This window comes from Tachyglossus aculeatus, chromosome 3 (assembly GCF_015852505.1).
Source record: "Tachyglossus aculeatus isolate mTacAcu1 chromosome 3, mTacAcu1.pri, whole genome shotgun sequence".
Lineage (NCBI taxonomy): Eukaryota > Metazoa > Chordata > Mammalia > Monotremata > Tachyglossidae > Tachyglossus > Tachyglossus aculeatus.
In genome coordinates, this window is record NC_052068.1 from 35,127,438 (window position 1) to 35,154,631 (window position 27,194).

At 43.1% G+C, this 27,194-nt stretch overlaps 1 protein-coding gene across 5 annotated transcripts in view; it reads left to right on the forward strand.

Annotated features, from left to right (window-relative positions):
• Positions 1–25,905, forward strand: part of CSGALNACT2 (chondroitin sulfate N-acetylgalactosaminyltransferase 2) — a 40,238-nt gene extending 14,333 nt beyond the window's left edge. For 2 of the 5 annotated variants that reach the window (XM_038744181.1, XM_038744182.1), the window contains 8 exons: positions 1,897–1,949; positions 3,097–4,081; positions 11,472–11,688; positions 13,341–13,442; positions 14,020–14,198; positions 17,296–17,390; positions 17,596–17,677; positions 24,172–25,905. In XM_038744181.1, the coding sequence (XP_038600109.1) occupies positions 3,421–4,081; positions 11,472–11,688; positions 13,341–13,442; positions 14,020–14,198; positions 17,296–17,390; positions 17,596–17,677; positions 24,172–24,464 (1,629 nt within the window). In that variant the 5' untranslated portion in view covers positions 1,897–1,949; positions 3,097–3,420 and the 3' untranslated portion in view covers positions 24,465–25,905. Of the gene's footprint in view, positions 1–1,896; positions 1,950–3,096; positions 4,082–11,471; positions 11,689–13,340; positions 13,472–14,019; positions 14,199–17,295; positions 17,391–17,595; positions 17,678–24,171 lie in introns of those variants that run through there. The other 3 variants (XM_038744179.1, XM_038744178.1, XM_038744183.1) reach the window with 2 other exon arrangements.
• Positions 25,906–27,194: the final 1,289 nt, after the last annotated feature.

Sequence of the window (27,194 nt, forward strand, 5' to 3'; positions counted from 1 at the left end):
ACACCGCCATTACCCTCTAGACTGTAAGCTTGTTGTGGACAGGGAACGTGTCTACCAATTTTGTTACACTGTACTCTCCTAAGGTGGCTTAGTACCGTGCACTGCACACAGTAAACTCTCAATAAATATGGTTGGTTACATAGCCAAGTTTATAGTTCATTCAAGCCTATGTATGGAGCGCTTACCATGTGCAGAGCACTGTACTAAGCACTTGGGAGAGTACAATACAACAATAAACAGACACATTCCCTGCTCACAGTGAACTTAGAGTCTAGAGATGGGAGGTCAGATAGGGGAAATAGAAGGTATAGTCTGGTAAGGCCTCTTGGAGGATATGTGATTGGTAGAAGGGTTTTGAAGGTGGAGAGTGGTGGCCTATCTGATATGAAGGGGTAGAGAATTCCAGGCTCAAGGGACAGTGTGGGCAGGGGATCATGGATGAGATTGAGATACAGAGAGTAGGTTGATATTAGAAGTGTGGAATGTGCGGTTTGGATTGTAGGAGAACAGAGATTAGTGGCGGGGGCGGACGGTAGGGAGCTGATTGAGTGCCTTCAAGATGATGGTAAGGAGTTTCTATTGGATGCAGAAGTGGATGGACAAACATTGGGGTTGTCTGAGGAATGGGGAGATGTGGACTGAATGGTTTCTCAGGAAAATGATCTGGGAAGCAGAGTAAAATTTGGACTGGAGCGGGAGAGACAGGAGGCAGGGAGGCTGATGCAGAAGTCAAGGTGGAAAATGAGTGGTTGGATCAGCATGGAGACAGTTTGGATGGAGAGGAAAGGACAGATTCTAAAGATATTATGAAGGTAGAACTGACAGGATTTTGTGACAGCTTGAAAGTGTAAGTTGAATGAGAAGATGAGTCGAGGATAAGTGCCAAGGTTAAGGATTTGTGTGACAGGGAGGATGGTGGTTTGGTCTCCAGTGATGGGAAAGTCATGGGGAGAACAGGGTTTGGCAGGGGGAAGATGAGGAGCTCTGTTTGGAGCATGTTTAGACATATCTGTATTTTCTTTAAATTCAAAGGACAGCTATCATTGTCCTCGGTAAACAGTGTCTTAATGGTATTTACCGTGTGCATAACACTGTACTAAGCACTTGGGAGAGTACATACCAAAGACTAGGTATAGACAATCCCTGCCCTAAAGGAGGTCACAGACTAGAGGGGGAGATAGTCATAAAGATAAATTACAGATAGTTATGTACATAAGTGCTGTCAAACAGGAGAAAAGGCGAATATCAAAGTGCATAAGTATCAACTACACAAGAAGATACTTTTGTTGAAACTTTCTTAGGGATGACAGTGTGGTTGACTATACAGCCACCCCATGCATTCACAAAGATCTCACATTGTGCTGTCTTGTTCCATATGGTAGTGCACGGTGCTGTCTTCATTTTTTTCTATCTCCCAAACCTATGGAAGCTCCTGCTCAGAGAGCCACTTTTGCAGTGCACCAAGCCAGACCATTGCTGGCACATTTTCTGGCACCCTTTTATTGCATTCTTAAATACTTAACTGTAGCCACCATTGTTTTCAGTTTCATCTATTCTGCCTCATTTATTTGGCTATCTGGTTGTCAACCGTTCATCTCACTTATCCCGCTCAGAGAAGCTTTACTAATAAGATGAGCTTTGAAGCAAATAGACAGATTTAATTGAGTTTTCATTGTTGACTTGATGTTAAGCATGACATGTAAATTATGCTGATGGGACTCCTGTAAGAGCAGGATGTGTTATTTGTCTGAGTCCCGATCTCTCAACTGAGTAAAATGCCACTTTGCCACCATGCTTTCTGACAGCCTCCTGAAGGATGTATAAGTGCTAACCCTTTTTAACTTGATTTTCTTCTTCCTCATTTATCTTAACATTGTTGGACTGTGAACTACCTAGTTAACAGAATTCCTGGAGCTGCAGAGAAATCAGGGACTTTCTTCCTTGCCCAGGTAGTGATTATGAATTATTCATATTCCACATCTCCCCATTCCTCAAGGGTGAACTCATCTTCACCCTTCAAGGCCAGGATCTCTAGTGACTGAGAGATCCTGGGTGCATCTCCCTATAATTTCCTTCCTCAATCCAGCCTTCTCTTTCCCTAAAGAACACAAATTATTTTGCAGTGAAAGTCCATGCACTTCCTAGCAAGTGTAGTTTTATCAGTTTGATCATCCTGCTTCATTTCATCCTTTTTATCCCATGAGAGTATTACTTACTTGATACCTGACCTTTCAGAAGACCCTGTAGTGTGATGGAAAAATAGCTGATATTCCCAGAAAAGAGAACTAAAATGAAGTTATAGAGTCAAGACTTGAGTAGTAAAAGGCTTTTTATTAAAGAATCAAGTTTTTTGGTCCGTGGCTGTGTGTCTTTGTTTGTGTGTACACAGCTGTTCATTTTTAAACACGACACCACTTAATGGGGAGAATCTATCGCAGTGTACCACTGGTTGTGAAGTAGTGATCCAGCCTAAAAGAGAGTAACTTTGCAAATACAATACGGGAAAAGCATTAGGTTGTATTTTAGACATGATGGAAAAAGTTAATACGGAAACTATCACAAGTACTTGGTTGAAAACTTGACTTGCCTCTTCAGAAGGAAATTGTTGCCATGTAACTCAGTGGAAAGAACTGTGTGATCTTAGAACTAAAAAAAAACAAACCCAAAACTCAGTAATCATGTCTGGGACTTTGAATGTTAGTTTCCTTAATGTGCTCTCCAGATGTCTGAGTCCTTTGTAGTTATAATATGAATTTTTAAAAAATTTAATTTTAGGGTGTCTTTAATTTGCTGACTTGAACTATAGATGCCAAATGAAATGGAATCAGATACTTTCTTTCACAAGTGCTGGAGAAAAATAGACCTGCCCATTTAGAAACTATTACCTAGGTGTAGAATGTCCTCTAAATGAGCTCATAATGAAAATATTTCTCAGAAGCTCAACACTTGTAGAGTACTTTATTTTACTGCCTTCTCCTTATGGCTTTGGGCACTGAGTAAACATCAAGACGTGTTTGAAATTTCTTAAATTATTTTACTACTTTTCAAATATTGTCTTTGCAGACCTAAAGCCTGATTGTTCTGTTTTTCTTTTAGACAAATCACCACCCCAAAAATGGATTTTATCTGACTGTGTAGCCCAGATTCTGCTGTTCATCATGGACATTGTGGTTACAGTACAGGAAATGTTAATATTTTCACCATCTCGGCATCTAATCAAGACAAAGGCAGACTCACCGTATCTGCACATAGCCAAGACTAATGCAGAAAGATAAGTTTTCACATTTCAACAAAACTGGTGTTGGCATCTCATACAAGAAAGAATCATAATGCTCTTTTAAAGCCCTTGACTGATTTGCTTTGGTAAAGGAATGAACAAGAAGGTCTTTTATGGGGTTGAGAAACTAAACACTGATAAGAATGCCCAGAAGAGGTTTAATGCTTCAAGCCAGAACCCGATGGCTGTTGGTGGGCCTTGCTTTACTCTTTAGCTTGCTGTTATTTATGTACCTTCTTGAATGTGCTCCACAGACAGATGGAAACTCATCTCTCCCCGGTATTGTCGGGGAGAATTATGGGAAAGAGTATTATCAAGCTCTCCTTCAGGAGCAAGAAGAACAATATCAAACTCGGGCTACCAGCCTGAAGCGCCAGATTGCCCAGTTAAAGCAAGAGCTTCAAGAGATGAGTGAAAAAATGAGATTATTACAAGAAAAAAAGAGTCCTAGAGCCAATGGCATGGGCTACCAAGGCACCAAAGACCAAGTACCCAGGGATCTCCTAGAATTTCTTCACTCTCAAATTGACAAAGCTGAGGTAGGCACAGGAGCCAAGCTCTCCAGCGAATATGGTGTCATCCCCTTTGAAAGTTTTACATTGATGAAAGTGTTCCAGTTGGAGATGGGCCTCACGCGGCATCCAGAGGAGAAACCTGTCAGGAAAGACAAAAGAGACGAGTTGGTGGAAGTTATTGAGGCTGGCTTAGAAGTTCTCAATAATCCTGATGAAGAAGATGAACAGGAGGAGGAGGATGGCCCAAATGGGGAGAAACACATATTCAGTGAAAATGATTTCATGGAAGGTATTGTCAAATCTCACTTATGAATGAATCATCATAATTCGCTTTCTTATGAAGTAGCTTCTAAGTATAATTTCTTAACTATTTTTTCATTATTTCTGTGGTTCACCCACCTCCTTTGGAAAAATCCTATGTAATTAGAATTAAGTAAGAACGCTTCCTTTAGAAACTTGGTACTAACCCTTGTAACTGTGTCTGTTTACATGACAGTTGCATGCCCTTAAAAGCTGGGGAGCGTATGCCATAATACTTGTATTAATCACTTACATGCCTGTGCCACGTGCTAGGCAGATTCAAGGTAACCAGATCAGACACAGTCCCTGACTTGCACAAAGCTTACAATCTAAGAGGTATGGAGAATTCTGACAAGTTATTCCCCCATGACTACCGAAGCCTGAGTAAGAGGAAATGGGATTAAAGTAAAGGAGAGTTCAGTTGAATCTAAGAACTTGATTTTTGGAATGATTAGCCCTGGGACAACCTTTCAGAGGAAGGTGTGGAGCCCACAACACAGGAGAACATGGAGGGACACGAGAGATCCTGACCAGCTCAGTGATATAGAAATCCATGTCCTTGTATAAAATGGCCTAAATATTTCAATGTGTTTACTGAATTTTTTTTTAATTATTCATCAGAATGTTAAGTGAAAGTAATTTTTTTCAGTTGAATATCAGGTGCATTTGTAGTAAAAAATGAAGTTGATGTACCTTAAGAGATTGTCCTAAAATGAAATTATAGCCTGCTGAAAAGCAGATCAATAATAATTAATTGGGTAAAGAAGAAAACCCACTTTTGTTAAAAACATGTGGCTCATGGTCTTAATCCCCATTTTTCGGTCAGTCATTTAATTGAGCGCTTATTGTGTGTAGGGCATTGTACTAAACACTTGGGAGAGTGCAACAAAACAATATAACAAAAACTTTTCCTGCCCTCAGTGAGCTTACAGTCTAGAGGAATAGGCAGACATTGATATAAATGAATAAATTATGGATATTTACATAAGGGCTGTGGGGCTGGGGAGGAAGTAGTAAATAAAAGGAGTATGTTAGGGTGATTTGTAGAAGGGAGTGGTAAAAGAAGATATGAGGATTTAGGGAAGGCCTCTTGCAGGAGATGTGCCTTCAATAAGGCTTTGAAGGTGGGGAGAGTAATAATTGTCCATCGGTTATGAAAAGGGAGGGTCTTCCAGGCCAGAGGCAGGATGTGGGCAAGAGGTCGGTGGCGAGATAAACTAGACTGAGGTACATTGAGTAGTTTGGCATTAGAGGAGCAAAGTGTGTGGGTTGTAGTAGTAGTAGAGTAGTGAGGTGCGATAGGAGGGTGCAAGCTGATCGAGTGCTTTAAAGCTGAGGGTACGGAGTTTCTGTTTGATCCATAGGTGGATGGGAAACCGCTGGATGTTCTTGAGGAGTGGGGAAACATGGAATGAACATTATAGTAGAAAAATGATCCAGGCAGAAGACTGATGTATGGACTAGAGAGAGATGGGGAGGCAGGGAGGTCAGCAAGGAGAGAGATGTGGGGGTAGGGAGGTCAGCAAGGAGGCTGATACAGTAATTAAAGTGGGTTAGGATAAGTGCTCAGATTAACGTGGTAGTTGGATGGAGAGGAAAGGACAGATTATAGCAATGCTGTGATAGTTGAACCGACAGGATTTAGCGTTTGAATATGTAGGTTGAATGAGAGAGAAGTCAAGGATATGGCCAAGGTTACAGCTTGCGAGAGGGATGGTGGTTCTGTCCACAGTGATGGGAAAGTCAAGGGGAGGACAGGGTTTGGATGGGCAGATAAGGAGTTCTGTTTTGGGTACTTTAAGGTGACAGCAGGACATCCAAATAGAGATGTTTCAAAGGCAGGAGGAAATATGAGACTGCAGAGAGGGAGAGAGAGATCAAGGCTGGAGATGTGGTTTGGGGAATCATCTGCATACAGGTATTAGTTGAAGCTATGGGAGCGAATGAGTTCTCCAAGGGAGTGAGTGGAAATGGAGAATAGAAGGGACCCAAAGCTGAACCTTGAGGGACCCCCACAGTTAGGGGGTGGGAGGCAGAGGAGGAGCCTGTGAAAGAGACTGAGAATGAGCAGCCAGAGAGAGAGGAGAAACAGGAGAGGACAGTGTCGATGAAGCCAAGGTTGGATAATATTTCCAGAAGGTGAGCGGTTGAGGAAGATTGGAATGAAGTAGAGGTCATTTATGATCGTTGAGAGGATGATTTCTGTGGAGTGAAGGGGACAGAAGTCAGATTGGAGGGGTTCAGGGAGAGAATTGGAGGAGAGGAGGTTCAGACTCACTCAAGGAGTTGTTAGATCTGAGGTTCAGAGAAGTTAAGTGACTTGTTCAGGGTCACACAGCCAACAAGTAATGAAGCTGGGATTAGAACCCAGGTCCTTCTGACTCCTAGGCCCATTCTCTAACCACTAGGAAATGCTTTTTCATAGCTTAAGTGTAGAAACAGTTTTCAAGTTCCAGATTCTTCTAGTATGTTTCCATTTACTTTCCACATAAAATTTTTAGATTCAGATTTCATTATAAAGAGGAATCTTAAATTTCGACTGCTTCCTTTCTAAGGGAGGAACAAGTTATTTACTGTTGATATTAAAAGAGGATCACAATTTTCATTAGAAGATACGTGAGTGGTGTTAATGTATTTGATCAGCAGAGGTATCCATCTTATCTACTACTATGCTCAGTTACGTAACATGTTTTCTCCACGTGTTTCAAATAGAATGCTAATTGCAGAATTTGAGGCCTTTATCCTGACAATGACCTTCTTGATCGAATGCGGTCAGAATGATGTTGGAAGAAACAGTTCCTTGCACATGTGGCATCAGTCTGGTCAAGGCAGAAGTGCTTCAGTATGAGATTTCCTTAAACAGAGGCTCTTCAAGAAAACGCCCACATATTTTAGAACAGCCTACACAATTGTTACTCGGTCATAAATGCCTTTGTACTCTTCTGTGGGGGAAATTCTATAATGTTGATGTAAGGCAGACCAGGGATGAGAGGGAGATGCAACTTAGAGGATCCCTCCTGCTTTAGCTGTAGAATTGCTTGCCCTTTTTTCAAGCCAGTGAATTGGGCAGTGGTTACTAATATGTGGTGTATGTGATTCATTTTTTCCTTCTCATTTGACTGGGTTCATTTTACTTTAGAAACTGCTAGGTTAGGCTGATGAGAGGCTTCATCCTCATTTGGGCTCTCAGATTGGCCTGGGTTTCTTATGAATGACAAGTGTTACTTGTATCCCTTTCCCCTCACCTATCTCCCTGGAATCAATGAATCATTTATTGGATTGTACTAAGCACTTGGAAGAGTCCAATATAACAGACACCTTCCCTGCCTACAGTGATCTTACAGTTTAGAGGGGGAGACAGACATAACTATAAATACATGAATTACAGATGTGTACTTAAGTACTGTGGGGTGCGGGTGGGGGTGAATAAAGGGAGCAAGTTAGGGTGATGCAGAAGGGATTGGGAACATGGGAATGTGGGGACTTTCATGAGATTACCCAGGATGGCAGACAGGGCTTAGGAGCATTGACGGAGAGGTGGTAGACACATCGCCTGAGACAATTTTTATTACTTGGGCTCATGAATTGATGATTTCTGTGTCTTTGCAGTTTCTGGTAAATACATCTCCTGCTCCCTAGAAGGGTTTGTTAGGTCCTAAGCGCATCGATCGATCAGTGGTATTTATCGAGTACTTACTGTGCGTGCAGAGCACTGTACCACATGCTTGGGAGAATACAGTACACCAGAGTTGATAGACATGTTCCCATCACACTAGGAGATCTGCTCATGGGTTAGAGGGGAAGACAGACATTAGAATAAATTATGGATATGTACATAAGTGCTGTGCAGGTAAAATCAAGTGCATAGGTGACTCAGAAGGGAGAGGGAGTAGGAGAAATGAGGGCTTAGTTGGGAAGGTCTCTTTGAGGAGATGAGATATTAATAAGGCTTTGAAGATGGAGAGAGTGATGATAGCCTGTCACATATGAAAGGGGAGGGAGTTCCAGGCCAGAAGGAGGATGTGGTCAAGAGGGTCGGCAGCGAGGTAGATGAGATCAAGGTACAGTGATTAGGTTGGCTTTGGAGGAGCAAAGTCTGTGAGCTGCATTGTAGTAGCAAATCATTAAGGTGAGTGAAATGAGAGGGTAAGCCGATTGAGTGCTTTAAAGCCACTGGTATGGGATTTGTATTTGAAGTGGAGGTGTATAGACAACCATTGAGATCTTTGAGGAATGGGGAGACTGAAGGACTGAAAAATGATGTGGACAGCAGAGTGAAGTGTGGACTTGAGTGAGAAGAGATAGGAGGCAGGGAGGTCAGTGAGAAGGCTGATGCATTAGTCAAGGCAAACTAGGATAAGTGCTTGGAACAGCATGGTAACCATTTGGAGGCAGATTTTAGCAGTGTTTGAAGGTAGAAGTGAGGTGATTTGGGAACAGCTTGAATATATGGGTTGAATGAGAGAGATGAGTCAAGGATAATCCCAAGGTTAGGGGCTTGTGAGATGGGAGGTTGTGGAATTGTCTACGGTGATGAGAGATGGGAAGGACAGGGTTTGGACCGGTTCTGATTTTGGACATGATAAGTTTGTGGAGTTGATAGGACATCCCTGTAAAGATGTTCTGAAGGCAGGAGGAAATGCCAGAGTGCAGAGAAGAGAGATCAGGGCTGGAGAGGTAGATTTGGGAGTCATACGTGTAGAGATGATTAAGCCACAATTATGCTATATGCAGTCCTGGCAAAAATAGGTCTCGTAAGAATTCTTTCAGGAAAAATGTGCTAACTTGGTGTGCGGACTGTTTTTCTACCAAGATGAATACAAAGCAGCATAGATATGGCTCTTAGGATAAAGTTAATTAAAACCTGCAAACTGTTTCAGAACTCAGCCAGCCCTCATTATTATTGCCAGTTACATTCACTCTATTTGGCACAAAAATGGAGATTTGTTAATTACTTAAGATCAGTATAGACAGTTAACCAGACAATGTGAATCCCGTTATGTGTGAGTTTTTAGCCAGAATTTTGTTATTTGCTATCAAAATTGATCAAATAGCCAGATATTTGCCAAATCCTGCTTTCCCAGCTGCTTCCCCTAGGGCCAACCTGGCAGCAGAAGCCAGGCTAACTGAAATTTGTTCCAGAAATTCCTAAAACAGTGAGGAGCAAGGTTGTAGAAACAGAAGCTTCTCAACTTCTACTTTTCTTAATTGCTCCAAGAATTGAGCAAGCCAGTGGCCACTCAAAACCAGGCACAGCCACTGCATTTTACTGGGATTTTCCTGGAATCCTAAATAACTCATCTGATTGTATTACCCCTCTTCTAAAAGTACTACTGGAGCTCTCTGCAACTCCCTTCTACTCAGGGGATACTGTCCCTTGAAGTTAGACTCTGATTCTCACGTCCGAGATCACATTGTGAGAAACACTAATCAATCAATCAATCATATTTATTGAGTGCTTACTGTGTGCAGAACACTGTACTAAGTGCTTGGGAAGTAAAAATTGGCAACATCTGGAGACGGTCCTTACCCAACAATGGGCTCATAGTTTCAACGGCTAATGCAGAGAACTATATATAACAATATATCTAGATCAAGATTTATTCAGTTCAGTATGCAACACTTCTTGCTTTACAGGAATACTGTGAGGATTAAGGGATAATAGTCCACTTTGAGCTCCTTGATTCTGAGTAAATAGCACATCTTTCCTCTAGTTTGTTGCTTGTGTCAGAAATGTTCTAATTGAACTTCTGACTTTATTCCAGAGCTTTGTATTTCTGGAAGCGTTTTCCTTGGAATATTTAGCTGCTCTCTTCATGCAAAATATAGTTTTGTTAGCACACTCGTAATCAAATTTTTAGTATTCGTTCATTCAGTCATATTTATTGAGAGCTTACTGTACGCAGAGCACTGTACTAAGCACTTGGAAAGCACAATTCAGCACTAGAGAGACAATCCCTGCCCACACCGGGTTTACAGTCTAGAAGTTGGGAGACAGACATCAAAGCAAATTCACAGACATTAGTATAAATAAATATAATTATAGATATATACATATAAACATAACTGCTATGGGGCAGGAAGAGGGGGGTAGAGCAAAGGGAGTGAGTTGGGGCGATGCAGAAAGGTGGGGAAGCTGAGGAAATGGGAGACTTAGTCTGGGAAGGCCCCTTGGAGGAAGTGAGCCCTCAGTAAGGCTCTGCACGGGGGGAGTGTGATTGATGAATTTGAGAAGGGAGGATGTGTACCAGGCCAGAGGTAGGATGTGGGCCTGCGGCGGGACAGGCGAGAACTAGGCACAGTGAGAAGGTCAGCACCGGAGGAGCGAAGTGTGCGGACTTGGATGGAGGAGAGAAGGGAGGTGAAGTAAGAAGGGGCGAGGTAATGGAGAGCTTTGAAGCCAATAGTGAGGAGTTTTTGTTTGATACGGAGGTTGCTAGGCAACTACTGGAGGCTTTTGAGGAGGGAGGTGACAGGCCCAGAGTGTTTCTGGAGAAAGATAATCTGGGCAGCAGAGCAAAGTATGGACTGAAGTGGGGAGAGACAGGAGGTTGATGCTGTAATCCAGTTGGAATAGGAAGAGTGATTGTACTAATTTAGTAAATCAGTGTCAGGACTTTAAAGTACATTTTTATATTTAGTGAGTCCTCGGAGTTAGGGCATACTGGTTCCAAAAAACTGTTGTAAATCAAAATGTAAGTCAGAACCAATTTTCCAATTGGAGCAATGTTGAAAATGGCCGATGGTCAGAACCTAGGTCAGATACCTTATTCTTCCCAAGGTTATCCAGAATTGTGAAGTCAATCAACTGTAGATGAGTACTGTAACTATACTAATGTAATTAAATTGGATGAGAGATGAAAGAGGTTCTCATACTTACTGGAATTAAAATGGATATATATACTCTGCCTGCCAGTCCTTCCCACCCCCTGGTTTCTACCTCTCCACCCTCCCACCCCCCACTTAAAATTTACTTCCTTTTTTCCTCCCCCAGTACAGCTTTAAAGTTGTTTTCCACTTTCCCCATGGCTTCACTGGGTAGCCCGCCTCATTTCCTGTGCCCCTTGAGCTAATGCAATAGAAGAGGCTAATGTAGTAAAGTCAATAGGGTGTAAAAACGTCTTAAGTTGTGGACTGCCAGTACTAAGTGATTGAACAGATTAATGGGTTGTCATTTTTGTCAGTGTGAAAAAACTTTTTTCTCATTTTAGAAGTATTGTATCTTAGTGTATACATATTAAACCGTACTAAAGCTTACTGTAGTAAATATAGAGAGCATCATATAGAGAGACAATTGAAATATGTTCATATCTGTTTTGAAACACCTTAATGCATAAAAAACACAAGCTAAACAACTCCGTCAACTTCTTTCTCTTCAGGATACTACCGCACTGAGAGAGATAAAGGTACACAATATGAGCTCTTTTTCAAGAAGACAGACCTTATGGAATACAGACATGTCACATTATTCCGACCCTTTGGACCGCTCATGAAAGTGAGGAGTGAAACTATTGACATTACCAAATCAGTGATTAATATCATCGTCCCCCTTGCTGGCAGAACTGAGGCATTTGCACAATTTATGCAAAATTTCAGGTGAAGATTTCCTTAAATTCTTGGATGAATTGTCTGGCATTCTCAGTTTCGTGTATGTGCGTAAACAAACGTCGTACTATTGGATCTAATAGTGTTTTTCTGTTTGGGTTTAACGTCAGTTCTGTTATAATGCAGTAATTGTGGTCTTGAAGAGTTTTGTGTTATAGAAAACTCAAAATAATCAGACTGGGTTCATTCCCTCACGGGGATCACAGTCTGAGAATAGCAGACTGTATCCTTAAAAATCCTTATTTTACAGAAAAAAGAAACTGAGGCACACACACACAAAAAAAAACCCCCCTAACTTGGCCAGGGTCACACAATTGAAGGCAGGTGTCAGAACGGAGGCTGGAACCCAGGTCTTTCGACTCCCAAGCCATGCTCTTTCCACTAGGTCATGCTCCTTCTGTACGATGGCACTACATTCCCGTATTCTTTAATGCATCATATCCACATTGTGCCATAAGATGTGCATTCTTGTAGGAATGACTGTTATAGTAGACTTACTACCAAGGAAATTCTTATTTATCTGTTTATGTATAGCAGTGTCTAATTACAAATCTCTAAAAATTCAATCAAAAGAAACATTCAGGATACCATAGTTAAAGCCACTCAGGTTTGCAGTAATTCATATTTTCAATCTGTGTTCTGGCTATTATAGTGTTAGAGGCAATAGAAACTTGTTTTGGACACTGTGTAAGAAGAAAGAATCGTGCACGTGGCCACAATGTTGGAGTGCTTTGTTTTATTTTTTACTGATATTTGTTCATTATTATTATTATTATGGTATTTGTTAAACGTTTACAATGTGGCAGGCACTGTGCTAAACGCTGGGGTGGATACAACCAAATCGGGTCAGTCACAGGCTCCCTATTTTACAGATGAAAGAATTGAGTCTGAGAGAAGTGAAGTGCTTTGCCCAAGGTCACACAACAGACAAGTGGCAGAGGCGGGATTAGAACCCATGACTCCTAGGCCCAAGGTCTGTCCACTACGCCGTGCTGCTTCTCAGTCCTACAGCTTGAGTTTCCCTTAGTGCTAGGTTTTGCAAGAATGTAATCCTCATAAGAAATCTGGGTGTACTGCTCAATTTAATGTTTTAAACAATGCTAATTTAGAATTGCCTTTCACATCCAAAATCAGGCCTTTTTATAATAAAAATATTTTGAAGGTAACTTAAGCATTTTGATTTTCAGATACTGGAAGAATAGTTATTGAGGCTTTTGTCAGTATTTGTGTGAAAGTTCTTTTGGTATATTGATTATATTGATGGCACATCCATCATGCAGGGGAAGCAGCATGGCTTAATGGAAAAAGCCTGGGCTTTGGAGTCCAAAATCAGGGGTTCAAATCCCGGCTCCGCCACTTAGCTGTGTGACTTTGGGCAAATCACTTCACTTCTCTGGGCCTCAGTTACCTCATCTGGAAAATGGGGATGAAGAATGTGAGCCCCACGGGGGACAACCTGATCACCTTGTAACCTCCCCAGCGCTTAGAACAGTGCTTTGCACATAGTAAGCGCTTAATAAATGCCATTATTATTATTATATTATTATCTTGTGTACAAGTGTTTAATAAATGTCTTTATTTCAAGCCATTTTTCTCAGAATGAGGGAGGAAAAAAATACATATCTTATTTTTTCTCTTTGTAGGGATATATGTATTCACCAGGACAAAAGGATTCACCTCACAGTGGTATATTTTGGTGAAGAAGGACTTTCTGATGTCAAGAACATTCTAGAGTCTGTTGTTAGGTTGGTGTGCAAGGTCTAAACTGAAGACTGTGAGTCATATCTTCCGTGAAGTGATCAGGATTAACACATTTAATTAATCTAAATTAGGTGATAACTGACAATGCTTAGACCTCAAAATGAATATCAGAACTGGAGTTTAATTTGGCTTCCATTAGTGCCTCTTGCCTTGGTGGCAAGGCAATTTAGCCTCTCTACTTTTATTTTTAAATTTGAAATAGAAATGAAGCTGATCATCTCCTCTCCTATCTAACTTGATTAAATTTTCCAGAAATACTATTAAAACTGACAAGAGTAATATCAGAATAGGACAAGCAGTGTTCTCATCAAGCTTGCTTCATTGCTCCTCCAAGGCAAAATAGAAATGAGTTTATGCAGGGTGAAGTATGAAACAGAAAACGAAAGGGAGACCAGTAGAATAACTTCTTCCATTAAATAACCTCTCCTGGTATTCTCTTGCTTTTAATAACATTTTTGAACTAAAATTAGTCAATCAACTGAAAATGCTTTTGAAGAGATGATTAAATGGAACAGGGTGGGAGTCCTGGTTTGTTTTCATACGTGTGTGCTTTCTTCGTAGTGAAACAGACTTTCACAATTACACACTGGTCTCACTGAATGAAGAATTTAATCGTGGACGTGGACTAGATGTGGGTGCCAGAGCCTGGGAGAAGGGCGAGGTCTTAATGTTTTTCTGTGATGTCGACATATATTTCTCAAAAGAGTTCCTTAACAGCTGCCGTTTAAATGCTGAACCGGGTAAGTTGCAGAAAGAAGAAAATGTGTAAACATCAAAAGGCCTAATAATCATAGTAGTCATTAAGCCACGTACTGTGTGCAGAGCACTGTGTACTTAGTGTTGGGAAATGGTACCCAGGAGGGGATTGGGCAGGGTCTCTGACCCTCAGTGGGCTCTCATCTAAAAATGAAAAGGAGGAGAGGGGACTGGCAACAGACACATAAGGAGAGGTGGAACAAAACATAAAGATATAAAGACAAAAAGCAAAGGTAAATTGGTGGTGAGTTATTTTCCTTCTTGGAAAAAACCAAAAATTCTCATCCTTTTCTGCATCCTCACATGCATACACAATCACAGCTGCTCCAGCACCCACATATACACACTCAGACATGAACACACACAAACACGTATGACTCACCATAGAGCACGGGCCTGGGAATCAGAAGGACCTAGGTTCTAATCCCACCTCCACCACTTGTCTGCTGTGTGGCCTGGGGCAAGTCACTTAGGTTCTCTGTGCCTGTTACCTCATCTGTAAAATGGGATTAAGACTCTGAGCCCCACGTGGGCCATGGACTGTGTCCAACATCACTAACTTGTATCTACCCCATCACGGAGTACAGTGCCAGGCACATATTAAGTGCTTAAAAATACCATAAAAAAAACCCAAAACACTAGGCACCCACCACAACACTCTGCACACAGTAGGAACCCAGCACAGTGCTCTGGATACGGTAGGATCCCAGCATTGTCTGCATACAGCAGGTACCCGGCGCAGCGTACCGCACACCGTGTGCACCTAGCTCAGTGCTCTGCACATAGTAGACAGCTCTCTGCATGCACTAGGTACCCAGTTTATTGATTGGCACACAGGAGGTAGTCAAAGTGGCTGACATTGATGATTTCATTGAACAGTTACTGGATGATTAAGGAAAAACAAATAGGAAACAGGCCCTGATTAGCCCACTGAAGGCACTGCATGACAACTATCCTTGGGCCTGGGACTGTATAAAGAAACATAAATTGAAGGTGCTTCTTGCCCATCTGGAAACCTACCGTATGCAGAAGATGGTACTGGGTGTTTTAAGAAGCTACAAAAATGTAAACTATGTGATCAGTCAGTGGTATTTATTGAGCGCTTATTGTGGGCAGAGCCCCGTTCTAAGCACATGGGCGAGTACAGTACAATAAAGTTGGTGGTCACATTCCCTGCCCACAAAGAGCTTACAGTAGAGTGAGGAAGACAAGTGATATAAACTGATGATTATACAGTAGATAACAGCAGAGTGGATACAAATAAAACGCAAGTCAACGTGCCTGTAACAAAAAAAAAATTATTAGACAAATAGTGGTATAACATGAGAGAGACGGGTCCTAGTGGAAAGAGGACCAGGGGAATCCGGAGGCCTGGATTTTGATCCCAGATCCGCCACTGATCTCCTGTTTGACCTTTGGAAGCTCACTTCACATCTTTGTACCTTCGTATTCTCATCTGTGAAATGGGGCTAAGACACCTGCTCTTACCTACTGCCTAGATTGTGAGCTCCATCTGGGAAAAGGGCTATTCAGTTTATTATGTACCTCCTCCAGCGCTTAACACAGTGCCTGGCACAGAGTAAGTGCTTAATAAATTCCACAACTAATGTTGGGGAAGTGATTAATCAGGGAATGCCAGCCACCTGGAGGAGGTGGCTTTAAGAAAGTTCTTTGTGGGAAAATGTAAATTAGAAAACTCCATTGATAGAGCTTAAAGTCAGTGCTTCAGTGGAAAAGTAGAAATTTACTAAACTCTCATTTGTTTAGATGCCATTAATCCAGAATTTGTGAATATGTAAATAGGGCGCATCTCTAATTATCCTCTGTTTTAGCAAAGAAAGACAAGTTTTCATCTAGAATGATAGTTTGGGTCTACCCAGTGGTCAACAAAGCCTCTGTTATGAAGCAAGATTTTGGGTGCGCGGGGATGATGCAGGGGTAACAAACTCATCAAGGAAAAGCAAGTTCTAGCCACCCAACTGCCTTGAAGATAGAGTTCATTCATTCAATCGTATTTATTGAGCGCTTACTGTGTGCAGAGCACTGTACTAACCACTTGGGAAGTACAAGTTGGCAACATATAGAGACGGTCCCTACCCAACAGTGAGAGTTTGACGAGGCAGACTCCAGAAGACAACAGGGAAGTTGGGCTAAATTTGGTACCTACGTGGGGAGGCTCACCCCCATAATATTGGAATAAAGTTGCATTTAGAATTTGCATAATTAGGTTAATTGAGAATGTACCCCCTCTTCATCACTGACCTCTCCGCTTCAGTCTAAATTAATAAAGCTTTGCTGTAATAATAGTAATGATAATGATAATTGTAGTATTTAAATGCTTATGTTCCAAACACTGCATTAAGAGCTGGGGTAGGTACACGATATTCAGGACAGGCACAATCCCCGTCCCACAGGGCTCACAGTCAAAATAAGAGGGAAAGGAAGTGTTGAATCCCCATGTAACAAATGAGGAAACGAAGGCACAGAGGCATCGAGTAACTTGCCCAAAGTCACACAGCAGGCAGACGTAGGAGTCAGAACCCAGGTCCTCCGACTCCCAGACTTGTGCTTTGTTCCACTAGGCTAGGCGGCTTCTCTTTTCTCGCTTACTGTACTCTCAGTATTACACCAGATAGTCTATCAATCATATATACATAGCCTAGATGACTTGCTTTTGTTCTACACTGAGCCCAAGGGTTTTCCATAATTCTGATTCTATAAACTGCAGCCCAGCTTGCAGTATTTTCCTTAATTATCTTACTGGTGATGCAGTTCTCAGAAGCTCATTTTTGTTGTACTTTTCTCAGCAGTGTGAATGCACCAGAAAGTTTAACTGCTTCTCGTGCCTTCTGACTGAGAGGCTTGGACCAAGTAGAAAGCTTCTGTGGCCCTCTCCCAGTGACTGGATTCGAGTCTGGTCAGTCCCATAGGGAATAAGAGGAGGCCAAGAGTTTGCTTCTTCGTCCCTGACTTCTACCAGGCTTGTCTATTACTCTGGTGGCAGTACTGAGAGCTAGAATATGATGTGTGAAAGGCTAACTGATTTTTAAACTTTTAATAAGGCTCCTTTTTTATTCCTAGGCAAAAAAGTGTTTTACCCTGTGGTGTTTAGCCTTTACAATCCTGCTATTGTTTATGCCAGTCAAGATGCGCCACCACCAGTGGATCAGCAATTGGTAACCTGGACTTTATTTTTGGTTTGGTTTCTAGAATGCTTTCTCTGATAAAAATTTTGCCAATTTTATGGAATTGTCCCATCTGATTAGAAGATACAAGGTGTTGGATGAGTCAAATTGTATTTGACATATTTTCACATGCAGACAGTCCTCTCCACCTCTTTCATTATCTTGACAATTAAGAAATCCGTTTCTTTATTTGCAGGTCCACAAGAAGGATTCTGGCTTCTGGCGAGATTTTGGCTTTGGAATGACTTGTCAATATAGGACAGATTTCCTGAATATTGGTAAGCTTTGTGCTAAATAAACCTAGAATGTTTGTATTTTGAAGGGTGGTGGGGGTTCACTCTGTGATCTCTGTAATTTTTATTCCAATATTTTCTTACTCTTCTGTCAGCTGACATCAATTTACTCCTCTTTATACTGGAAAGTCTTTAAATTGAAACAAAAGTGTCCAGTGGAAAAAGAGTAATCCGAGTTACAGAAAATACCTGGCCAAGTGGAAAGAGCCAGGGAATCAGAGGACCTGGGTTCTAATGCCAGCTCTTCCCCTTGACTGCTGTGTGACCCTGGGCAAATCTCAACTTCTCTATGCCTCAGTTTCTTCATTGATAAAATGGGGATTATATACCTGTTCTCCCCATTAGTTAGACTGTGAGCCCCATATTGGACAGGAACTGTGCCTGAACTGGATTATCTTGGATTATCTAGTATATACCCTCCACACTTTAGTACAATGTTCAGCACATAATAAACACTTAACAAATATTATTATTATTATTAACAGTGAGAATGGTAAATGATGGAGGAAAGCGACTATGTGAAGGTTGCATTTTTGGTTATTATTAATACTATATTAAAGTGCTTACTATGTGTTAAGCACCGTTCTGTGTGCTGGAGTAGAAACAAACTAATCCGATTGGACACAGCCTCTGTCCTCTAAAGGCCTCACAGTTTAAGTAAGAGGAAGAACAGGTATTTAATCCTTTTACAACTGAGGAAACTGAGGCTCAGAGAAATTGAGATGTCTCCAGGTCACACAGCAAGCAATTGGCAGATCCAGGATTAGAACCCAGGTCCTCTGATTCCCAGACTCGGGCTTTTTCTGTTTGGCCATGCTGCTTTTATGTCCAAATAATTCACTTGGAAAGTATAAGCAAGCTGGTGACATATTCCATGTTTATAAAGAACTTCAACTCTTACAGGGAAACAGGTATGAGTGTTTGTAAACAGAAAAATCAAGTTAAATAATTAAATGCATAATTGAATATGCTCCCTTGACCCCACGGCTCCCTCCAGTTATTGCCCCATCTCTCTCCTACCATTCCTCTCCAGACTCCTTGAGCGAGTTGTCTACACCCTCTGTCTCAAATTCCTCTCCTTCAGTTCTCTTCTTGACCCCCTCCAATCTGGCTTCTGTCCTTCACTGTATAGAAACTGCCCTCTCAAAGGTCACCAGTGATCTCATTCTTGCCAAATCCAGTGGCCTCTATTCCATCTTGATCCTCCTCGACTTGTCAGCTGCCTTCGACACTGTGGACCATCCCCTTCTCCTGGAAATGGTATCCAACCTTGGCTTCAGTGACTCTGCTCCCTTCTGGTTTTCCTCTTATCTCTCTGGCCATTCATCTCCGTCTCCTTCAGTGGGCTTCTTCTCTCCCTCCCACCCCCTGGCTTTGGGGGTTCCTCAAGATTCAGTTCTGGGTCCCCATCTCTTGTCCATCTACACCAACTCCCTTGGAGAACTCATTCACTTCCATGGCTTCAGTTACCACCTCTATGCAGATGATACCCAAATCTCCATCTCCAGCCCTGATCCCTCCCTCTCTGCAGTCTCACATTTCCTCTTGCTGTCAAAACATCTCTACTTGGGTGACCTCCCTTCACCTCAAGGTTTACATGTCCAAAACAGAACTCCTAATCATCCCACACAAACCCTGTCCTCCCCATGACTTTCCCATTACTGTAGATATTACCGCCATCCTTTCCTTCTCACAGGCCTCTAACCTTGGCCTTATCCTTGACTCCTCACTGTCATTCAACCCACATATTCAATCCATCACTAAATCCTGTCGGTCCCACCTTCACAACATTGCTAAAATCCGCCCTTTTCTCTCCATCCAAACCGCTACCACGTTAATGCAATCACTCATCCTATCCCGCCTGGATTACCGCATCAGCCTCCTTGCTGACCTCCCAGCCTCCTATCTCTCCCCACTCCAGTCCATACTTCACTCTGCTGCCTGTTTTCTACAAAAACGTTCAGGATATGTCACCCCACTCCTCAAAAAACTCCAGTGGTTGCCCATCCTCCTCCACATCAGACAAAAACTCCTCACCTTTGGCTTTAAAGCACTCCACCACTTTGCCCCCTCCTACCTCACCTTGCTACTCTCCTACCACCCAGTCTGCACACTTTGCTCCTCTAGTGCTAACCTTCTCACTGTGCCTCAGTCTCACCTGTCTTGCCACCGACCCTTGGCCCGCATCCTGCCTCTGGCCTGAAACATCCTCCCTCCTCAAATCCAACAAATTAATCCCTCCCCTCCCCCTTATTGAAGGCTCATCTCCTCCAAGAGGCCTTCCCAGACTACACCACCCCCTTTTCCTCTTCTCCCTCTCCCTTCTGCTTGCCCTGATTTCCTCCCTTTCTTCTTTCCCTCAGCCCCACAGCACTTACGTACATATCTGTAATATATTCGTATTGATATCTGTCTCCCCATCTCTAGACTGTGAACTCATTGTGGGCAGGGAATGTGTCTGTTTTTTGCTGTGTTGTGTTCTTCCAAGCACTTAGTAAAGTGCTTTGCACACAGTAAGTGCTCAGTAAATACGTTTGAATGAATATACATGGGTAGACAGGTGTAGTTTTAATAGAGTCTCCTACTGCAACCCAGCCTGCACACTTTTCTCCTCCAACACCCACCTTTTCGCTGTACCTCACGGTCATCAGTCTCGCCTCTGGCCTGGAACTCCCTCCCATTGTATGTCCAACAGGCTATCACTCTTCCCATCTTTAAAGCCCTCCTGAAATCACATCTCCAAGAGGCCTTCCTTGACTACGCCCTCATTTCCCCTGTCCATCATCCCATCTGTGTTTCTTATGCACTTAGCCTATATTAGAGAAGTAGTATGGCTAGTGGATAGAGCGTGGGCTTGGGAATCAGAAAGACCTGGGTTCTAATCTTGGCTCCGCCACTTGTCTGCTGTATGACCTTGGGCAAGACACTTCTTTTCTGTGCCTTAGTATGTTAAATGGGGAGAAGCAGCGTGGTTTAGTGGAAAGAGCACAGGCTTGGAAGTCAGAGGTCGTAGGTTCTAATCCCAGCTCCACCACTTGTCAGTTGTGTAACTTCGGAAAACCACTTAACTTCTCTGTGCCTCAGTTACCTCATCTTAAAATGGGGACTAAGGCTGTGAGCTCCACATGGGACAACCTGATTACCTTGTATCTACCCCAGCGCTTAGAACAGTTCTTGGCAGATAGTAAGTGCTTAACAAATATCATCATTATTAATGCTTTGAGCCCCATGTGGGACATGGACTGTACCTGACCTGATTAGCTTATATCTACCCCAGCGCTTAATACAGTGCCTGACACATAGTAAACACTTAACAAATGCCACTATTAGTATTACCGTTATTTTATCCCTTAAGCATTTGGTAGTCACCAGTCAATCAGTGGTATTGAGCACTTTGCGCAGAGCACTGTACTAAGGACTTGGGAGAGTGATTGCACCTGCTTTTTCCACTTCCTCTCTTGCAGTTCTCTCCCTGACCCTTCCCAATCTGGCTTCCACCTGTTTCACTCCACATAAACTGGCCTCTCAGAGGTCACCAGTGATCTCCTTCTTGCCAAATCAAAGGGGGTCTATTCTATCATAATCCTCCTTGAGTTCTCAACTGCCTTTGACACTGCTGACCACTCCCTTCTCCCTGAAACATTATCCAACCTTGGCCTCATTGACATTGTTCTCCCTTGGTTCTTCTCCCATCTCTGGCTGCTCATTCCCAGTGTCTTTGACACAGTCCTCCTCAGCCTTCCATCCCCTAACTGTGGGTGTCTTTCAAGGCTCAGTTCAGGTTCCCCTTCTATTCTCCATCTACTCCCTTTCCCTCAGAGAACTCATTCGCTTCCATGGTTTCAGCTACCACGTCCATGCAAATGATTCCCAAATCTACATGTCCAGCCCTGATCTCGCTTCTTCTCTGCTGTCTCACATTTCCTTCTGCCTTTGGGACATCAGATGTCCCACCGATATCTCAAACTTAACACGTCCAAAACAGAACTCCTCATCTTCCCACCCAAATTCCGTCCTCCCCTTAACTTTCTCATCACTGTAGACAGCACCACCATCCTCCACCTCACTTCACTTCATTTCACTTCAAGTTTATCCTTTCCTGCCTCAACTCTGCCCTCTCCTCTGCCAGACAAAACTATTTCTCCTCCCTAATTGGCACCCATGCCTATCATCCCCATCAGCTCTTCCATACATTTAACTCCCTTCTCAGGCCCCCTGTTCCTTCCCTCCTTCCCTCACCCCCAACGATCTGGCCTCCTACTTCATTAATAAAATTAAATCCATCAGGTCTGAGCTCCCCAAAGACACTCCCCCGCCTTCTCCAACCCCCCGGCTCTCAACCCTCTCCGCTACTCTCCCATCCTTCCCAGCAGTATCCTCAGAGGAGCTCTCCTCCTTCTTCTCAAGTGCTACTCCGGCCACCTGTGCTTCTGACCCCATTCCCTCTCATCTTATGAAATCTCTCGCTCCGTCCCTTCTCCCCTCCTTAACTTCCATCTTCAACCGCTCACTCTCCACTGGTTCCTTCCCTCTGCCTTCAAACATGCCCACATCTGTCCCATCGCAAAAAAACCCTCTCTTGACCCCACCTTACCTTCTAGTTATCACCCTATCTTCCTCCTACCATTCCTTTCCAAACTCCTTGAACTAGTCATCTACGCACGCTGCCTCAAATTCCTCAACAACAGCTCTCTCCTCGACCCCCTCCAATCTGGCTTCCATCCCCTACATTCCATGGAAACTGCCCTCTCAAACGTCACCAATGACCCCCTCCTTGCCAAATCCAACGGCTCCTACTCTGTCCTAATCCTCCTCGACCTCTCAGCTGCCTTCGATACTGTGGACCACCCCCTTCTCCTCAACACGCTATCCTACCTTGGCTTCACAGACTCCGTCCTCTCCTGGTTCTCCTCTTATCTCTCCGGCCGTTCATTCTCAGTCTCTTTTGCAGGCTCCTCCTCCCCCTCCCATCCCCTTACTGTGGGGGTTCCCCAAGGTTCAGTGCTTGGTCCCCTTCTGTTCTCAATCTACACTCACTCCCTTGGTGAACTCATTCGCTCCCACGGCTTCAACTATCATCTCTACGCTGATGACACCCAAATCTACATCTCTGCCCCTGCTCTCCCTCCCACCAGGCTCACATCTCCTCCTGCTTTCAGGATATCTCCGTCTGGATGTCTGCCTGCCATCTAAAACTCAACATGTCCAAGACTGAACTCCTTATCTTCCCTCCCAAACCCTGCCCTCTCCCTGACTTTCCCATCACTGTTGACGGCACTACCATCCTTCCCATCTCACAAGCCCGCAACCTTGGTGTCATCCTCGACTCCACTCTCGTTCACCCCTCACATCCAATCCGTCACCAAATCCTGCCGATCTAATCTCCGCAACATCGCCAAGATCCGCCCTTTCCTCTCCATCCAAACCGCTACCCTACTTGTTCAATCTCATCCTATCCCTACTGGATTACTGCATCAGCCTCCTCTCCGATCTCCCATCCTCCTGTCACTCCCCACTTCAATCCATACTTCACGCTGCTGCCCGGATTGTCTTTGTACAGAAACACTCTGGGCATGTTACTCCCCACCTCAAAAATCTCCAGTGGCTACCAATCAACCTACACATCAGGCAAAAACTCCTCACCCTCGGCTTCAACTTCAAGGCTGTCCATCCCCTCGCCTCCTCCTACCTCACCTCCCTTCTCTCCTTCTCCAGCCCAGCCCGCACCCTCCGCTCCTCTGCCGCTAATCTCCTCACCGTGCCTCGTTCTCGCCTGTCGGCCGTCAACCCCTGGCCCGCGTCCTTTCTCTGGCCTGGAATGCCCTCCCCCCTCACATCCGCCAAACTTGCTCTCTTCCCCGCCTTCAAAGCCCTACTGAAAACTCCCCTCCTCCAAGAGGCCTTCCCCGACTGAGCCCCCCTTTTCCTCTGCTCTTCCTCCCCTCTCCATCACCCCTACTCCCTCCCTCTCCTCTACCTCCCTCCCTGCCCCTCAGCACTTGTGTATATTTGTACATGTTCATTATTTTATTTATTTTATTAATGGTGTGTATGTATCTATAATTCTATTTATTTTGATGCTATTGATGCCTGTCTACTTGTTTTGCTGTCTGTCTCCCCCCTTCTAGACTGTGAGCCCATTGTTGGGTAGGGATTGTCTCTGTTGCCGAATTGTACTTTCCAAGAGCTTAGTACAGTGCTCTGCACCTAGTAGGCGCTCAATAAATACGATTGAATGAATGGAAGACAAATAAGGAAGCTAACCAAATATCGTGGCCATAATGTGACCAGGGTTTGTACCAGTGTGGTAGCCATTTGAGTGGATCCAGGAAATGTGTAGGTAATTTCACCTAGCAGAAATTCTGAAAGCTAAGGGTAATAATTGGGCTAATATGGAAGGACACCTAGAGTGGCATGGTGTTAGACTCGACCCAATACAAAGAACCCACCCTTTTCTAATAGAAACTTTGATCCCGCAGGGGGATTTGACTTGGAAGTGAAAGGCTGGGGAGGAGAAGATGTCCATCTTTACAGGAAATACTTGCATAGTGACCTCATTGCCATTCGGACCCCAGTTCCTGGCCTTTTCCACCTCTGGCACGAGAAGCACTGTGCCGATGAACTGACTCCAGAGCAGTACCGTATGTGCATCCAGTCCAAAGCCATGAATGAGGCTTCTCACTCTCATCTTGGAATGCTCGTCTTCAGAGAGGAGATAGAGACTCACCTCCATAAACAGGCATTTCGGTCAAACAGCGAAGCAGTGGGTTGAAAGCGAACGGATCCTACTGAATGGTGGTAAACCTGAACTCAGAACCAGCACTACTCAACAGCCTTAACGTTCAAACTGCAGTGCCTCTTTGAAGAAGTATTTTCAAGTTGTTCTTTGCACAGTATCTTGGTTGGACACATCGCTCCCTTAATCGTTTTGTCACTTGATATAACAGGAAAAGTGTTTAAATCTTTGGTGAGTTTTAAGAGAATTCAACCGGGAACCCAGCAGGAGTCTCATGCTGTTTCACTTGCGAAAGGTCCCTCAGACTTAGATTAGTATCAACATAAGTATTGCACTAAGTGAATCTGATTTGATTCTGTTCTCTAGTTGATAACTGCAATAAATAGATGATTTCTATTTGACAGCTAAGCAATTAAACAGTGATCGAGGAACCCCAGTTCCTTTAAGGTTAGCCTTGTGTTTGTCACAAGTTTTTAACAGGTCCTTCTTGGAATGCTGCTGTATTGGAGAATAAGAAAGTGAAGGAATTGGCAAGTCAAATCATTTACTCAAACTCTCCTTGCAAGGCAAGGGAAAAGCAGAGATTAAAACTCACCCCTGTAAGTTTCTGATCTCTCTTTGAGTCTCTAAGATAGCTTTTACCTGTCAGTGTTGAATTCACTGAAGTACTTTTTGCTTTAAACTTGAATCACAGGTTGTTTAGCAGTGTTAACTGGTATTACATTCTCATCATTACATTACTAGCCATCAAAAGAAATTGAACTCAGACTGAGTCGCATCGAAGGGCAAATAAAATGTGCAAAAAAAAAAAAAAAAAGAGACCGAAACGAGGGCAAGTTTTAGGTGAAACTAAATTGAAACATATCAGAGTACCATTATGAACCCAAATGGCATTTATATAAGGGTAGGCCCAAATAAGCAGTTTTGCATGTTTCAGAATATATAAGGACAAGCATTTTAGAGCCAGGTTTCCTTGCCTCGCAACATGGAATGCGTTGTTTTAATATCTTAAGTTCAGAATAGCAAAATGCATCGCTCAAAAGAGGAAACTTACTTCATCCCCTCCTAATTTAGAAATTAGGATCCTAAAATATAATGCAACCTTTTCATGTAACTAATTCTAATCCAGTGGCTAGGTTAAGATTTAATCAACCGAGGTTGGTTTTAGTCATCTCTTAAAGTGTGGAAAGTGCATTGTGCAAAATAATTCTCGACACTGATTGTTAATGTACATAAATTGCCTTTTGTGTAATGTATTGTGAGGGCTGTGAGTGTCTGTGTGTGTGTTTGTGTGCGCGCCTGCACAATTGTGATGTTTGAGATGAGAGAATGTGATCAAGTGCAAAGTAGCCTGAAGCTGGTTCTATGTGAGAGTCAAGTACTCTTCTGCGTTTTCAACAGCTTTTTATTTAAGTACTGAAGTGGAAACATTACTGTTTTGATATTGTACGGTACCAATAAAAGTATTTTTATTATCTGCAGTTGTCTGAAAGAGCTAACTTTTGTCTCTTTCGACTCTAACCACGGGGATAACGTATTTTCTCAAAGATGACTAGATACGAAATACTAGATTATGCTGTAGAGTTTAATAATGAGGACGGTAGGTCCACAGAACTCTTCAGAATAGGCAGCAGACGAGAGCGCCAGTCAGGAGATACAACCGTCCGTACTTCTGCCATGTCACCTGCAAGTTTTCTCTATCCTCCTGGAGTGGTTAATACATTAACTCCCTCAACATTGTAACATCTGATCAGTTGGATGGGAAGTATGTTCCTTTGGTGGTTTGGCTTAAACACTGGCTGTAACCTTTCAGTGAGCTCACTACAGAGCAAACGTGGAGATAGATATATGGGACAGCTTCACAAAAGGTGAAATGGGATCTCACTTCCGTAGCCCGCAATGTGCACATGACCAACTCATCAAAATCATTCCTAAGTAGAAGGTACGATTTCCCACTCAATGACCAACTCATCAAAATCATTCCTGAGTAGAAGGTACGATTTCTCACTCAATCAGTGAATTTGCATCCTATGTTCACCCCTCTCTCACCCCACAGCATCATGTACATATCCGTAATGTATTTTGTCTGTCTCCCCTTCTAGACTGCAAGCTCCTTGTGGACAGGAAATATGTGTACCAACTCTGTTGTATTGTCCTAAGCACTTAGTTCAGGTCTCTGCACACACGGTAAACACTCAAATGGCATGGATTGGTTATTGACCGCTTACCGGATAGAGCGCCATACTAAGTGCTTTGGAAAGTAATAATAATAATAATGATGGCATTTGTTAAGCGCTTACTATGTGCCAAGCACTGTTCTAAGCACTGGAAGTACACCACAGTGTTGGTAGAAACAGTCGCTCACTTCAAGGAGTGTACAATTTAGGGGGGGAGAGAAGCAGCGTGGCTCAATGGAAAGAGCACGGGCTTTGAAGTCAGAGGTCATGGGTTCAAATCTCGGCTCTGCCGATTGTCAGCTGTGTGACTTTGGGCAAGTCACTTCTCTGTGCCTCAGTTACCTCATTTGTAAAATGGGGATGAAGACTGTGAGCCCCCCGTGGGACAAAGTGATCACCTTGTAACCTCCACAGCACTTAGAACAGTGCTTTGCACATAGTAAGTGCTTAATAAATGCTATTATTATTATTATTAAGTTAAAATTTATTGCAGGTAAGTGATACAGCTGAATATAACATTTGTTTTTCTTTCAGTGGTATTGAGTTCTCTGTACGGAGCAGTAAGCGCTTGGGAGAGTATAGTACAACT